The 18,165-nt window shown below is 33.3% G+C and overlaps 2 protein-coding genes across 2 annotated transcripts; both read right to left on the bottom strand.

Annotated features, from left to right (window-relative positions):
- Positions 1–4,679: 4,679 nt before the first annotated feature.
- Positions 4,680–6,682, bottom strand: LOC120279506 (pentatricopeptide repeat-containing protein At2g36730-like). Its single transcript, XM_039286441.1, has 2 exons — positions 6,664–6,682; positions 4,680–5,995 (listed from the first exon to the last, which is right to left on the bottom strand). The coding sequence occupies exons 1-2, from the start codon at positions 6,680–6,682 to the stop codon at positions 4,680–4,682; spliced, it is 1,335 nt and encodes a 444-aa protein (XP_039142375.1).
- Positions 6,683–8,523: 1,841 nt separating this feature from the next.
- LOC120276499 (alkaline ceramidase-like) lies at positions 8,524–16,488 on the bottom strand. The gene is given in 4 exon segments (XM_039283258.1): positions 8,524–9,093; positions 9,095–9,398; positions 10,144–10,480; positions 16,300–16,488. Coding segments are annotated over 3 exon segments (774 nt in total). The 5' UTR covers positions 10,404–10,480; positions 16,300–16,488; the 3' UTR covers positions 8,524–8,883.
- Between the last annotated feature and the right edge of the window lie 1,677 nt (positions 16,489–18,165).

Raw genomic sequence — 18,165 nt, 5'->3', positions numbered from 1 at the left:
AGAGTTGAGTATTGTTTGAAAGGTGGCCGGAGGAGAAGGATGTGGAGACCAGCTCTTCAGAGTATTCCTGAAGATGGTGATCATATTGGTTAATTTTATTTGTAAATTTTGATGTGCTTATTTATTTAATTTAATTTTAATTTAATGATGTGCATCTTCTATTTATTTTTGTTTGTTTGTTTTTGTAGAGTTTTGAAAAGGTTGTACTTGTATATATTGCTTTGGATTAGGGTGTCATACTAAATTTCCAAATAAAATTTTTAGATGAATTATTATTATTATTATTATTATTATTATTATTATTATTTTGCGTTTCTATTTCGGTTGCCCAACTTTAAAAAATTACAATTTAATTCTCTATATTTAATTTTTTTAACAATAAGATCACTAAGATTTATGATATTAACGACGATCATTCGTGGCTTGCTGTATTGTAAACCATATATGATTGTCATTAACATTGTAGGCTTAAGTGATATTATTATAATAAAAAACTAAATATAGAAGGCAAAATTATATTTTTTTTTTAAAATTGAATGATTGAAATAATAAAAGGAGGGAAAAATAGAGACTAATTAAGTTGTTTACACTTATTATAATAATAATAATAATTATTATTATTAATTTTATTCACTTGTATTTATGTTTTGTGTAAGTATGAATATATTTTGATGAACTTAAAATATATTACTATCAAAATAGTTGAGTGATAAAGCACTTGACTCCCATACAAAAAATCAAAAGTTCAACTCCCTTCCAATATATGGTTGAGATATAATAATAAAAAAATGTGCATGTTTACGGTAGCTTGTCCATAATATTTAAAAATAAATAAATTTAGTTATGTAGATCTTATGAATGTGAAGGAAAATTGAGATGCAATATTCAAGCTTTTTCCATTGAAATGAAGATGCATCAATTGGACTTAATAGCAGTACATTTCCACCAACCAACAACTAATTAAAGAATGTATATTGGTGGTTGGTAATTAGAAGCTAAATCTTCTAATATTATATATATATATATATATACACACATTGCTTATATTTTTTTAGAGCTTTTGTCCACATGGGTGAGGTTACCTTGGTTGCATCTGCTCTCCTGCCATTGATTGCCATTTTCTTTATGTTTTTTTTGGGATGTTACAGAGTTTATGTCAATGATTAGAGTTTGTATTATATATATATATATATATTTATTTGTTTGTCTTGGCATTGCAAAGAAGTGTTTTTGCATATGATATGGAGTCTACAAAATAAGTGAGCATATTTTTACAATAATTTTTTTTAAGAGAAAATAATGATTCTTTGTCTCATAAATAAAAAACCTTAGTTAAATTAACATAAACTAAATAAACTAAATTCATTAAAAAAAATTCAGAAAATTTCAAAATATATATAAAAAAATAAGTTTTAAAATGCAAATTCTTTAAAAATATTTTTCTATTTTTTTTATTTGTCAAATTTACCTAATTTACACCGATTAAAAAAAATTAATTAAAATTAGTTGATTGCTTATATTTTATAAAAAAATTTATTACTTTCCAAAATTATCACTATTTAAAACTTCACTAAGTAGAGCATATAATTTAATACTTAATTAATTATGATTTATTGAAAATTATATAAATACATTAAATTAAAATGTAAATGTAAAAAAAATATGAATATTGCACAAAATTTTTAAATAGATAAATAATTAAAAAAACTTCAAATTGTGACAATTAAGAAAGAAAGAGGGAATAAATATTTTTATGTTAAAATATAAGTTTATCAATTTTTTAATATTTTTTTGATAAAATTATAATTCGAGAAACTTTTTGTTCAAAAGATATACCACTGAAATTACTTGAGAAGATTTATTTTTCAAATAAATAAATAAATACATAAATTTTAAATATAAAAAAATTACCTCACATTTCATTCATGCTTCCATCCAACCTTAAAACTTGTGACATAAGTTAATTTACTTATACAAATAATATTAATTAAATCAGTATTAAGCATAACTTGGGAATAATTTCACACTAAAATTTTTTCCATTACAAAATTCAAATACAAAAAGTTATATTTCCACTGCAACAGAACACAACCCATATATACAACAACAATAATAATAATAAATAAATAAATAAATAAATAAATAAATAAATTTCTAAGTTAGATTTCACTACTAACATGTGAAATGAAAAATGCACAATGGAGAATAAAGACTTAGCCAGGATTATTGAAAATGCATAACACAATTTTATTTATTTATTTCACATAAAACAAATGCCCTCACCACAAAAAATAAATAAATAAAATAAAATAAAATAAATAAAAATAAAAATAAAAAAATTACACGTAAAATAAATGTTTTTAACTATATCTTTATGAGCAGTACATGTTTGTACTAAGATATAAATCATGGTAGCTATATATTATAATTATAAATTTTTAACTTAAAATAATTCAAAAGATGAACTATATAGTACATAAAATTAGTTTATGTAAGTTTATGCTAAAACGCATTTGTTTTAAAATGTCTGCATATATCATTACAAATTTTTAAAAAGCATAAATGTATGAGATTATTTAAACTGGAATATAAATAGAGACCTATTTTAACAGACATATAAAAATTTATTTCTTTTTAAAATTTATAAATGCAGAAGAAGTTGACATAACTAGACGTTCATAGAGACAATAAATTTGGGTTAAAAAAACCTAAAAACAAGCATGCTAAATTCAAAGAGTTAAATAAAGAGATATTACTCATTTGCATATAGCTTGAAATAAACATGCTAAGTTTAAGATGAATTAATAAAATAATACATAAATTTGTCGTAAACTTACGGATTTGATAAGATAGAGTACAATATAAAATTTTTTTAAAGGATTTATATGCAAACATATAAATTGATTCCAAAATTTCCCTGCATCATGAAGAGCAGGTTTTGTTGGAAAGCAAATGGCTTAATAAAACCAATGACAAATAATCAGATGGCATGAACTATGTGATACCAAATAAGTATCAAATGCCAACAGCCCTTAACATATAAAACAATCAATTAAACAGAAAAAAAAAAGTATTTTATCTGTTATTTAAGTTTAACTTTAACTGATGACAAGTATTACACATAACATGAACTTTGTGTAACAATCCCACCAGAGGAATTCTCCATTTGAAACTGTCTCACACTGAAGTTCAAGTCTAAGAAAAAAATGAAATGTTTCATATTGGAATTTTACTTAACACAAGCACTCACAATGCTATTTGTATAAATTTGATTTACCTAATAATAGACTTCTTGAGTATTTGATAAGCATTAGCTTTTTTTCTCAAATCATAATCTCATGCCACCTGCATCTCATGAGGTTTAATAAGCCAAGCTTGAATGAGCAAAGCTTCATTCAAGATTCTCCTAAAGAACACATTTCAAAAAGGGGTTTGATTAAGTCTAACATTACTATATTAGGTCAGTTAATCCCGCCGATCTAAAGTGGGGCCAAAAATTAAAAAAATTAAAAAATTCAATATCACTATTTCAAATACTAATATTATGAAATGCAATATTGGTCATTTTAATAATATTCTGTTTCCCTATTTTTGTTATGTTTTTCTGGTAGGTGCATGAATAAATGCTTTTGTTTCTCCTGCTTCTTATATAAACCAACAGAAAAGAACAACACTGCTTTCCATGATCTTTGTCATTTCCAAAATAAATATAACCCTTTTTACAAAATTTTATTTGTAAAATATGAGTAACTTTGTATTTCTTATACACCATTTGTATAGGTTTAAAAGCTAGCAAATATAACTGTTGAGTATAAAACATTAATAATAGGCACATGATTTAACCTAAAGAATCCTGTGTGGTAGCTCCTTCTCATCATGTCAGCTTTGTAGATCATTGGATTCTAAAATGTTAGTTATCACTCATCATTTAGATTAAACCTTCCTCAATAATGAACTATTAATCTGTACAGAAATGCGTGAGCACAACATTGATCCTTAACCAAAGCGTCTTTGGTCAACTTGGTCCCTTAACTAAAACATGGGTTGTTTTGGTTTTTGATCTGGGAGAGAAGCCGGATTTTCATCCCTAAAGTAACAGAAGTACAGGAGATTTTGGTCTGTGAACTAAGAAAAAAAAAAAGCGAGTCATTTTAATATATGCATTTAAGTGAATAACAGGGTCACATTGGTTTTTGAACTAAGAAAAACACAGGATTGTTTTAGCTTCTTAACTAAGAGAAAAAAGGGATCAATTTAGTCTATGAACTAAGAGAAAAACAAAAAAGTTTGGTCTATGACCTAATTGAGAAATGTATGCCAATTTGATCTTTGAACTAAAAAAAAAAACCGGGTCATGTTGCTCTGAAACTAAGATAAAAAGGGATCATTCAGGTCTCTGAACTAACAGCATTTTGGTCTCTAAACTAAGAGAAAACTGGCTCATGTTGATCTCTTCACTGAGAGAAGAGAAAAGTGGATTATTTTCGTGTTTGAACTAAGAAAAAAAATAATTTGAGCCTCTAAATCAAGAGAAACATTGGGATGCTTTACCCCAGTTTTTCGCAGTTAAACACAAAATATCCACGTTTGAGTTCAAGAACCAAATTGACCAGACATACCTAGTTCGAGCATCAATCCTACACTTACCTCGACATCAAAATGACCAATTTGCATCAACATCAAAATGACCTACACGAAATCATTGGTCCCCTCTCAACCAAGCTAAAACCCTTCTCTTTCCTGATCTTTTTCTCCATCATCCTCTCCCTCACCATTCCCACCTCCTCCCACCTCCCTTCCCTAGCATACACATTAGAAACCCCAACCATAAACCCCCCACCCTCCTTCCCCAGCCCTAACCCTAACCCTAACTCCACACACTTCCTCTCCAACCTCTTCCCCATCTCCACCTCCCCATTCACCAAACACCCATTCAACAATGCCCCCCAAACCTCTCTACTTGGCTCCATATCCATCCTCTCTACAAACTTCTCAGCCTCCTCCATCAACCCTGCCCTTCCCAACATGTCCACCACCACCCCATAATGCTCCATTCTCACCACCTTCCTCTCCTCCATCTCCTCAAAAATCCTCATTCCCATCTCCACCAACCCACAATGACTACATGCATGCAAAACACTAGTAAATGTCAAAGAGTCTGGTTCAATACCACTAACCTTCATTTGCCTGAATAACTCCGCAGCCTCCTCTCCACGTCCATGCATCGCCATACCACCAATCATCGCCGTCCACGCTGACACATCTCTCTCAGGCATTTCATCGAACACCTTCTTCGCATAATCCAAACCACCGCATTTCACGTACGTGTGCACCAAGCTCGTGCTCAGCTCCACCAATGCGTCCAGCCACAATCGAATGGCTAGTGCGTGCAAGCTCTTACCATGGCACAAGGTGTTGAGGCCTTTGCAGCAGGATAGAGCGGCAATGAGAGTGTCAGCGTTTGCGCGCAAGTCTCGCCATTGGAGGAGCGCACTGAAGAGTGTTAACCCGTGGAGATTGCGCGCAGACTTGGAACAGCAGGAGATGACGGCGTTCCAAGTGACTATCGTTCTCAGAGGCATTTCATCGAACACCTTGAGAGCAGAATCGAAGGCATCGAAAGAAGCGTAAGCGTGGAGCAGCGAAGTGGCAACGAAGGGGTCCAGCGAGACGCCATGGCGGAGCGCAAGGGAATGGAGGGAGAAGACGAGGTTGGGGTCGGTGGTGGCGCGGGCAGCCGCGCGGAAGAGGAAGGGAAAGGAGAAGCGGTCCGGGTGGAGACGACGACGGAGCATGCGGCGGAAGAGGAGGAGTGAGACGGATGGAGAAGGGCCGGAGGAGTGGGCACGGATGAGGGAATTGAAGGCGAAGGCGGAGGGGGTTGGGGAGTGAAGGAAGGTGAGGTGGGCGAGGGAGAGGTCAGTGGCGGCGACGGCGGCGATGAGGCGAGCGGCGGAGAAGGGGTCGTGGAGAAGGCCGGAGGTGATGGTGAAGGCTAGGGTTTGATGGAGATGGAGAAGGGTGGAGGTGGAGGTGAGGATGGAGAAAAGATGGGATCTTGATCTGATTAGGGTTTGCCATTGCATTTGGAGGGAGAAGACCTTTGAATCAAAAGCAGAGGAATTAGGCACAAAATTTGGGGGTTTTTTATTCCGGCTTCATTTCACTGGTAGCCACAAATATTTGTAACTTATATCATTGTGGTCATAAATATTTTTTTTTATAACTGGATAACCACATAAGTTTTCTCTAGTAGCACATGTGGTCATAAAGGCCTTCTTGGAGGTTATTTCAGGCGACTTAACTCACGTGAACGGGTTATTACTTATTTCCCATGACTTGGCTGACGTGGAAGTCGCCAGAAATAGCCTCCAAATATGCCTTTATGGCTATGGGTGCTACTCGAGAAAAGTTATGTGGTCATCCGGTTATAAAAAAAAAACATTTGAGGCCACGGGGATATGAGTTATAAACATTTGTGGTCATCATTGAAATAAACCATTTTTATTCATGAAAAACTTGAGATAACCAGGAATGACAATTTAGGTTTTATTTATTTTTACATTTTATTTATTTAGTTTTGAAAATAAATTATGGGACCTGTGGGCTACCCCAACCCATGCTTATGATTGAGAGGTCTCAAATTCGAGTCTCTCATATTACAATTCACATTCTGGGTCATGTATGGAAGTTATGTGTGAAAAATATCTCTTGTTTTCTCCTCCAGAGTTGCATGACCGGAGATTATTTACAGGAGGTCAGTCAAGCTATTAGTGAATCTATACCCGTTTGTCCTTTTCGCCTTATAACTTGTTGCCTTTGTCTGAAAAAATATATAAATTATTTTTTTCACAGTATGGTGCACAAATTGTACTAAACCGCTAGTGCCCAGATTATGGTGCACAAATTGTATGATCATTCCGACCTATGTGCATACCTTAATACATGGCTTCACCACATTTTATTAAAAAAAGAACCTTTATAAGAACAGTAATTTGTTTTAAGTACTAAATAAGATGTTAAAGATCAACTTCTCTTCGCAGCATTAGGTAAGGTGAGTTTTTTTTTTTTAGTCATACTACTTACACTATTTATCATGTTGGATTTAAAGGTTCATCCTCCTATATTTAACTTTTAAATAAATTGATAAATTAAGATCCATTAAATAAAAGGTGTTTAACATCATTAACATTTTTTTTTTAATTTTGTTAATAGGAGAAACCATGTAGCTTGAATATGAAAAAAAAAACCTTGTTTTTCTTTCTCAAATTTGTAAAATGTAAGTTTTTTTATTTTTAAAATTTTCTCAATATGTATATATATGAGGATGGTTTTTCTTAACCAAATGAGAGGTTGAAGTATGAACTTCTTCTAGTTGAGATAAATAATTTATCCAATTCATAAATAAATAAATAAATAAAATAAAAAAAACCTAAAATCTAAAAAAAAGGAAAATGAAATATTAACTTTTGTATATCATAGTATTTTGAAGATTGACAAGCTGTCTAAGTTTTTAATGTCGGCAATTGATATATTCTATTTATATATTAATACAAGTAAAATGATTATTAATATTATTTATAATTTTTATGTAATTTTGTTTGATAAAAAAATGATTGCTATGATTTATTATTACTTCTTAAAAAATTGCTTTACTAAAAAATTTATAAAAATGTATACATTGAAGCGCATTATGATTATGAAAAACAATTTAATAAAATAAATTTATCACTAAAAAGTACAATTTTAATAAGTTGATCAATGAGAAGATTGAATCTACTCTACCCTCTTTTAGAAACTGATATTTACTTCAAACAAAATAAATAAATAAATCTATAATATGTACATTTATTTGCACAGAAAAAAAGGCTTGTCATCCATATATTAATGCAAAGTCTTCCTCTATGGTTTAAACCAAACACTAGAAACAAACGACCTTTAGATTTATTTATTTACTTATTTATTTTGAGAAAAGCAACAAACACCAAAATCTAGAGATATACACAAAAAAACCCGATACCAATTGACCCAAACACAAAAAACCCGATACCAATTGACCCAAAGATCATTAATACCTTTAGATTTATTGACACTGAATCTTTTACATAAGATATTCATTTCAAGGAGAACTCGATATCAAACCTCCAAATTGACCTAAAATTAAAACATAGATGCTTGTTGAGTTTCTAATTGTGCTCACACGTATCTCATGTGATTCTATTATATTTTTTCTATTATGATTGGGAACACATGTCAAGTTTTAATAGACTGAAACCAGGGGAGATGAGTTCAACGCTTGTCGTCCATCCACATAACGTAAATAAACACAAGCAAAATCTATCATATTAATCTGTCAGCAACCATGAAGAGAAGCTCAATACTAACATATTTGAACATATTTCAATTCCATAATTCAAAAACAAACAGAAGGAAATTGATGTCTATTGTGCAACAAAGAAACCAAAAACCAAACCTATAGAAACAGGGACATAACTTGATTTAAAAGCAAAAACACACAGCACCTGACAAAAGGCATATACATTGAGCCTGTTGGATAATTTCTATAGATGCAAAAGAAATAAAAGGCCAAAAAAGAAAAAAAGAAAAAATGAATTCGATTCCGGATCCTACTTTTGAAAGACAGCTACACATCCAAAATACGACAACACCATGACCCAAAACTTGAATATTCCATGGGCTAATAGAAACATAAAATATGGTACATAGATAACTCATGTTAAGTTGATAACTAATGAAGTCAATCGATCAGTCAACGGAGAACATCACTCTCGGAAACTTGCCAACCTGCGTGACAAAATAAACATTTGCACTTTTAGAGTAAAAAATCTAGAATAAACAAACCAGAAACCGATGTGTTTCTTGTCACTGCTTCTTCGGCTTTTGAATCTTCACATAAGGGAAGAATCCGAACAAATGGGCAACTTGTGGATTCCATTCCAATTGTTGGGCTCGGCAAAACATTAAGAATGTATTGGCAAAGTATGAGTTGAAACCCATAAGCACATGCCACAATGCGTGACCTTGTGGATTGATGTACCAACTTGAGAGTTGCTTGCAGAAGAGGCGATCGAAACAACCAACATAAGCTTCCGAGAAAAATTGTTGCCACGTAGAGTTTGGCGAGCCGTTTGGCAGCTATATCTTTCGTGTGTATGTAATACTTGTACATTCGAGGAATGCAGAGAAAGCACAGCACCACATAATGCACCTTGAATCCTATTCCAAACCTCACGAACGAATGAACAACGGCGAAAGCAGCACCATAGAGGAACAAGAAAGTGGGCATTGTACTCCTGTAATGCCAATCTGGTGAATAGAGAACGTAGAGGTAAAGCAGCATCTCCCAGACCATTGGGGTTTCATCACTCTGTTGTTGTCTGAAATTGGATAGAATGTAATTAAGAAAAATATGACACAAATATATTGTTTGCGACTTATAAAATGCAATATGACCTTAATGAAAAATAAATCAGACATATATGTTCTAAATAATATGAACATCAAGCTTGGTCAGGATTTGTGCATCAGGCAAATTGAGGTTATACAGTTAAATCAAGCTTATATCAAAAAAGTAAAACACTACAGTTAGCGAAACAAGAGAAAATTGTAAATAAGCACAGGAGTAAACAATTAATCAGGAGGAAGAAAAAGGGGGATAAATTGATTGCCATGTATTATACATATCAGAGTTGTTTTAGTAAAAGGGGATTAGTATAGTTCTTCATAGCTGAAGATAGATCAGAGACAGTTGTGACAGGATGATATCCAGTCTATGACTAACAGGAATATCACACAAGCATGTGCATGCATTTGACATGGATTCACATGAAAATTCCAATAACAAAATATATTAGTAATGTCACTGGTTTAACACTGACGGGCATGATTGTCCACATAAAACTAAAGATAAATGCCTTAATGAAGAATAATGCAATTATCTTGATCAACTCGTCAAGAGATGCAAAAGTACATTAAAATTTGTCAACTAGCAAATAAAAATTATAAGTGTAAAATCAAATAAAAACTAATTTGAACAATAATAGTAGAGACTCTGAATCAAATCCAATAAGATAAAATCTACAAGAAATACGAAAGAACATATTAAAGAGAAAGGAGTCTTACACATGCTGCAGTGTAGCATGGAACAGCATGCTCCCTATGGCAAGTATCATATTGGATATGTGCAGAACACTAAACCTCTTCTCAAAACGTTGCCTCAAAGCATTTATCAAGCCAATGAGTGCCAACAGAATGCAAGGAATATTGGATATAGTGTTGTAAAACTCTGCAATGTATGAAGAATGAGTATAATTTTTCTCACACCACTCAGTAGTGGATGTCACAGGGCCCCAGAAGCTTGATATCATTGATGTGTCTGCCATTTATAATGCAACTATTTTGAATCTGAACTTCCTAGTTTTACATAAGCATCTGCAAGTCTATGGCAGCAAACAAGCACCTGAAAACAGAAGAGGAGTTAGGAATAGAACATAAACAGAGGTTTACCACTAGCAAACCATCCATGTAGGTTGCTAGACAATTAATAAAAGCTATTACCACCAAGGTTCATTACATAAAGTTTTAAAATTATATGATCACAAATGACATGAAAACTCACTGGCGACAATGACATATAAAAATTGATTAATATAATATCTCAGAAGTCTGAAGAAAAGTAATTTTGCATGCTCTGTAACTTAGATTAAAGGTGAATATCATATCAAGCATAGGTCACATAAGAACCAGACTTCAATGACACATGACATGTAACAACATTGGTGGTAAAGAAATTCACCCACCAAAGTTAGCAAACAAAAAAATCTGAAACTCAAAGTTGAATGATTCCCACAACCACACTATAACTTTCAACAATAATCATTACAACTATGCTTGCACTCCATATGAAGAATTAAATACAAGTGGGGGAATACAACTGTCCTTGCACATCCCAGATAAAAACACCCCAAGCATAGGTAATGGAACGTACGATAGGTTGTTCAGTTTAAAAGAGCAATTTTGGTACATTATGATAGAGAACTAAATGCAAGTGAGGAAGAAACTTTATGTTCTAGGATAGACTAGGCAATAACTGCTAAATTATGAAGGCAGACACACAGAGAGACTAAGCAAGTGATTATGCGTGAAAATATAGCCTTAAGCTAAGAAAACTATGAATGACTGTATTACCAAACAGCCCCTAACACCTAAGCACATGCTCTTAATTCTTATACTACTTCTGTTCTGCATCACTTTATGAAGTCCAAAACATGAACAAATTAGCAATGATATTCTTCATTCTATATGTACACCACTAGACCAATAAAACTACAAAATTAAGGTCCTATGCCCACACATGGTTCCCATGTAATCATATAGTAGACCTATCTTTGTTAGCATTAAGAAGAAAAACTAGAGATTCTACTTTAAACAAAGTCAAACCCTAACAGAAGAGGTATCAAACATAGGAGGGCAGAGTAATGTCATTTCAAGAGAGTTCCCTTGACTAAAATACTAGAGGATATAATTAAGAATATTACACATAACGGTTGTGTGTTCAGCAAAAATTATGATTGCTTCTTTATGCCAAGTGAGTTATTTCTCATAACAAAGAATTTGGGGTGAATTGCAGTAACGACACCCGTTCCTTCCCAGTTGGCCCCCTTCAAGATACAACATCACATTTGATGATGGAAGGAATATGCAATCAATCTTTTGTCAGACCCATTTTATTTTTAAAATATGTGCATAAACCCAATTTGCAGTATGGGCAGACATATTTAATGGTAAGACCCAAAAACCATCTTCCAACATGCTTATTTTCTATTTGTTCTCTCTAATATTTTCAGTTAGCATATTCCTCCTTTTCTTTCAACCACCCCACTACAATGTATGGCTTTTAGAAGTGACTTAGCAAACAAACTAAATTCATCTGCATTATCCCCTATGGCAAGAAAACAGTATTGTGAAAAGTATATACTTGATTTATTAGCTTAACTGTAACATCTATAATCAAACATGGTTATGGAGCATGCACCAGATTGGATGGTTTCATCGCCATGCCAATGTAGATGATGAACTAACAAAAATTGTGCTTATGAAAGAGAAAGATTGTCTGCATTGTTAAAGTAGTATTATTTAATACTATGCTTATTAATGTGTATGCATCTTGTTAGATGTTTACCCTAATTGAGTTTAAAGGGTAATAAGGTCTTTTAAGGTTATGATGATGACTCTAATTCTCTTGTTCTCTTTATAAGAGAATGAAGACATGCATTTTGTGACTGAGAAAACAACTTTTGAAGTTGGAGATCTATGGATAAATTCTTCAGTTCCCATCTACTTCTTTCATTTGTCTTGTTTGACTTGCATCTAACATGTGTCACCAAAGACATATAGCTGACAAATGGGGGTTGCACATTATTTTACATTTTGATGGAAATTAAGATGGATTTACAAAAGAAATGCTTTGCTCTTGGCCCAGGAATAAGAAAGTAACAATGTCGAGTAGAATTACTTATTCCACAGGTTTTCTAATCCAGAGGACTAAGCTGACCAGAATGGCGCTTAACTCTTATTCCAAGATTAGGAGGACAGAGGGTGTTTGCCATTATTCCTGGATCCAGGAGCCTTATTCCTATGTTATTGTATATACATAACCCAAACCAATAAAATAGATACCCTTAAGACTAAAACTTAAAACACAACTAGTAACCAAAATACCACAAACAGAACCTAATAAAAATGGTTGCAGAACAAGAGGGTGTTAACTTCAATCACACCTCTTCACAAAGTCCTCTAAAGCTCTTCAGTCCAATGTATATTTGCAAGACAACTAGTCGGAGTCAAGATACATTTACGTGAACTCCTTCTAAGTGACCAGAAACACCATGTCCATCTAGTTCAAATGGACTTTGGAATGGGTACAAAGAAAAGAAACTATATTCATTTCCAAAATCAGATAGAAAAGTCCAGTTCTAGTTCTTTTCAAGTTGAGAAAATACGAAAGGTCTAGATGCGCCCAATCTAATCATATGAGAAGCTTCCACTAAAACCGAATTTAGGCTGATGAAAATAAAATACCATTGGATATTCAGAATAATATGTCTATCAATCTATTAAAAACCAAATAGGGTCAAAACTATATAACAAAGTAAACCTATTTTCTTACTCCATTTAAAAACAATTTATGAATATGTAGCAAGTAGGAATATTTATCTTTCCATAAAACTTCATTTCAAATCTCAAAACCATCCAGAAGATAGCCTTTGTTACTATCTATAATCACCAAATTCCTTCTTGCAAGGTTTCCAAATTTAGAAATTAAGACCAACTGCAGTCCATACAATAAAAGCTTACATATAGCAGGAGAAGGAGTGTGTAAAAAATTAACAGACTAAACTATCATCATCATCATCATCATTATCATCATCATCATCATCATCATCGATTCATCATCATCATCAACAACAACAACAACAACAACAACATATAGTATTAAGTAAATTTCCACCAGAAGTAGACACAAATACTTTCTCAATGTACCATCATCAAGGAAAATTTATAGTGTTGAGGAAAAAGCAGGCCAAACAATTAGGGCATATAAAAGCATTTACATCATATAGATACTCAAATCTTCCTTCCGTATTGAAAGAATGGCATCGCTTGCACAAATTAAGTGGCGTACTTACAGCTACAACAATGCAAAGATAAACTCATCCAGATCTAAATCATCATGTAAATTGATTTCAATCAACTGACATCAAGAAAACACCTTCTTCTATCATTCTAGAATTCAATCGGTACAAAAGTCTTGCTTCAGATGAATCTAGTAGAATAACAATTAAAGGGTAACCTCTGCATCAGATCAAAAAAGATCAATCAGTAAATCCAAACTAACCAAATTAAAAATAGTTTCATATAACTAATGTTGCTAATGGTCTTTCAATCTAACAAGTAAATTCATGTTTACAATGATCCCCTTCGTCAAAAAGTGCCAAGATCATTCATTTACATTGCCCAATCATCCATCCCCTTAGTTGGCTGTGGTTAACTTAAAAAAATAAGCCAGCAAAAATGGAATTTTACAGATTAAGAAGACCTAGACAAAAAAATAATGACACGCATGCCCCTAAAAGATCGCCAAAAAGATTGAGTTAATTAAGGACACCCTGATGATCAATCTTCTTCACAAATTTTGCAGGGCCATGTCTGCAGTGTTCAAACTTGTTATTTAACTCCATATTCAAACTGAACCAAATAGAATTCAGTTTCCAACTTTTAAATAGTCAAAGCAAGTTCAAATATTACAAGCTGGAAAAAGTGGCAGTAAATAGATAAGATACAATTTTCTAGCTCTAAGCCTCCAACATCAAAAAGCAATATAGATATATAAAATAGTGAGGAACAAAGAACTTTAGGATTCAGCAATAATGGCACATCCACAAATGATAACAGGTCATATGACAGAAAGATCCAATATAAAAGGCATGTGCTTGAGTTAAGTTAAATAAAAAAAGCAAATTATCCCAGTTGCAATCACATACAAGCTAACCAGTATATTCAATTCCACGTAAACATAATTAAATTGTCATAAATGGGAATAACAAATTCCTAGAAACGGCCAATAAACAAAAATGATGCAGCTAAAAATGTCTTGTTTAGCCAAGATAACGCTAACCGACAAATGTAACCCAGAATTTCCATCTACAAACCACAGAAGATGTTTTTACAACTTCCATGAACTAGAACTTTGCAAGAAAAAAACAACAATGTCAAATCACATGTATCTAACCAACTCATTTCCAAATCCATCTAAAAATATCAATTACCAAATTCATCTAAAGAAACAGACAAAAATATAATTATCATATACATCTAAAAAAAATCTAAGGGTCACCTACGCACACAAACCTTAGGACCAGTATAGCACATCGCCACAACTCATACACATTATGGTTTTTGCATGACTATTACGCTGGTCAATGATCTTTCACTGCATGTCTCTCCATTAAATGAATATCGCCACACATTCCGCACTTTCTGTTATCAAAATAATTTTGCAAGTCCAGCCTCTGATCATATTTTCACAAAACAAGGGAAAGATAAGCAAATATTTCATAACCGCTACTAATTTGTTATCTTAAAACACCAAATGCATACTCCCTTCCCTAATATTTGTGGCCTCAACTATTAGTTTGCATAATGAGGCAAAATATCTATATATTTCCAGTACAGTAAAAATCATAGCTAATTGTTACAAATGATCAGGGTCAAATCCATAAACAATGAATTGAAGGACCATAAGACAAGTATTTCACATGGTATCTACCAAAATTTTGACCGCATATGAGATACCAATCACCATACAGAGAACCCAAACAGCTATCTAGCCCCAATTACGTAACCCATTTTTAGCATGTTCTCAGGTTGCTTTGTTCATCCCTACAAAAATTATAATACCAGAATGGGAGAGGAGATTTAACTTTTTCCGACAACATGGTATTACTCCATGATTTGCAATTGCTTTTCCTGAGGAAATCACAAATCACCATACCAGAATGCATCTTTCCTATTAAATATTCTTGCAAATTTTATTTGGATCACTATTCATACCATGCCTTGATATCTTCACTCGCCTAAACTGACACACTCTCCTAAATGGGCAGGTCTCATCCTCAAAATGGCAAACCTAACTTCTAGGTTTTAACTGCCAGTTCAAGAACCACTAAATCTTTAGGAACTTCAAGACACCACCTTAATTTCCTTCATCATACCACCTGAAGTTCTTAGTCAGTAAAATTTGCACATTTAAGGAAACAAACAAAGGGCAACCAACATTCCTAAACTCAAACTTAATTTACAGGTCCTCAAAACTAACAGTCACAAACACATCACCATGATCCTGTTATAAACAAGCACTTGTTACAGACCAATAATACTTCAAACCACAAATTATAAACCATCCGCAATTTCAATAAAAATGTCACTAGTTCAACAAATCACAAAATTTCTTCTAACTATACCTACCACTTTCAGATCCCGGTAGTAAAAAAAATAACATCTTTTTCAAGACTCGTCATGAGACAAACCAAAAAGGCCACAGCCCTTACCCCTAACAATCCCCAGCCATGAAATCAACAAGAGCGCACAAACAAGCCCCGCATTCAAATAAAACGTTTATTCAGAACAAAACAAGCATAAAACCTTAACAAATGCACTCACCGCGTTTTAATGCATGCTAAACACTGAAATTCAGCGGAAAAAACAGCAAATCCTCACCTGATCCGGTGTTAAGACAGCGTAATCTCTGGGCGGCGAGAAAGGAGATGAAATTCAGGAAGAGAGAAGGTATCAAAGGTACCTGGAAAGGGCGCGGAGAGATCTGCGATCGAAGAGGAGTGCGAACGAGGCCTTCTTCTTCTTCTCTCCGAGACTCCGACTCCGCTGCGTTTTCGTAGGGTTGCGACTCCGAAAGCATCTAAGGCTCTTAACGGGCCGGGTTTGTTTGTTATCAGGTTTGGGTTTGTTACCGGGCCAAACCCGGATCCGCATAGAAAGGATTGAGTGGGGTTTGCCACAGGTGGGTCAAAATTCAAATAAAGTGTTCTTTTAAAATCTACTTTTGGTCCTTTTTTATTATTTATTTTTTTTTAAATGATTAAATTCTTGGTTTTAGTCCTTGATAGATATTTATTTTTATTATATATTTATAAAAACATTCAATGGCGTCATACTTGTGTTTTCTTAACCTTAAGTCATGTTCATTTTGTTGCATCTTATTATCAAGTCGCCTTGAAGTTGTCTCTTTTATTTCTTTTGATGGTTTTTGTATTTTTCCATTAATGGATTGTGATTTGACTTAAAAAAAAAAAGTTTTAATGCAATTCTTAACTAATGTGGGATATGCATATGTTATTAGTTTAAAAATTTTATAATTAAAAGACTTACTATATCCAATAGTGTAGTTAGTCCTTAATAGTTTATATTCTTTTTTTTCTTTTTTTGACAACATGACGCATGTCACCCAATTTAAGGAGAAGTCGGAGACGCGCACGCGTGAGCGAGAGCTCAACGCCGATCCACGTGCCCCTCACCTGAGTGGACATTGGGATTCGATCCTCGTCCTCCCCAAACGAACACTCCTATGCAGTGACCTAAGACTAATCGACTCCAAGGTTGTTGGTTAATAGTTTATATTCCACCGTTATAAGATTTCAACTATAGTCAATTTGGTTATAAATTCAATATTTTAACCATTAAGGTATTTTATATAAGGGCACATCATTTAAGGACGTCTTTAGATTTAAAATTTAGGAATGTTCCACAATACCGTTGGAGATTATCATCATCTCATGCACAGTATCAAACAATATTAAATAGTGACAATATATATATATATATACAATAGTTAATAATAAATATGCACAATTTTTTATATAAAAGTAATACCTGTTAGATGATAATCTAAATGTTATGATGAAATGTTTTTAAAGAACAATAACTCTAAAAACATACACAATTGGGGCACTGTTTGGTTGAAGATATCCCTAGGGATATCCCCAATTTAACTATTCCCAAAGTTTGACAAGACATGCTCGTATTAATTGTGAATTTAAAATAATAATTCATTTTAAACCTAATTTAAAACAATAGTTAGTATTAATTGTTCCAAAATGAAAAGACCACAATAACCCTCACCCAATTATTAACTGAACCCATGTGTTCGGATAAAAATCCATGAATGGTTGAGATGCTTTGAGCCCCCATTGTTGACTTATGAATTGAAAATGGATCACTATCAGAAGGCACATGCTCATCAGGACCTACCCATTAACACACAAACAAATGCTTTAAAATCTTGACCGTCGAAATACATGATTAACAAAAGAAACCAAATTAAATTCCTACCATCATCGCTTTCCCTTTGCTACATCACCTGCAGACCATTGTGACTCTCTCCCGATCCTCTCTTCTCCATCTCCCAATCTACACAAAGAAATATTATCCCACCTCTCCTCCTCTCCACCCTCTTTCGTGTCAGCACTGTCTAGCTTGCTTCGACGGACCGATTCCTCGGATGGGGAGTGACACCGTCGACAAGCAAAGCTTGGGTGAAGGTATGCTTATGGAAATCCTCTGTCAAAA

The sequence above is a fragment of the Dioscorea cayenensis genome, chromosome 2, assembly GCF_009730915.1.
Source record: "Dioscorea cayenensis subsp. rotundata cultivar TDr96_F1 chromosome 2, TDr96_F1_v2_PseudoChromosome.rev07_lg8_w22 25.fasta, whole genome shotgun sequence".
Classification (NCBI taxonomy): Eukaryota; Viridiplantae; Streptophyta; class Magnoliopsida; order Dioscoreales; family Dioscoreaceae; genus Dioscorea; species Dioscorea cayenensis.
The sequence above is the reverse complement of the archived record's forward strand: the minus strand, read 5'-3'. Positions and strand labels throughout refer to the sequence as shown.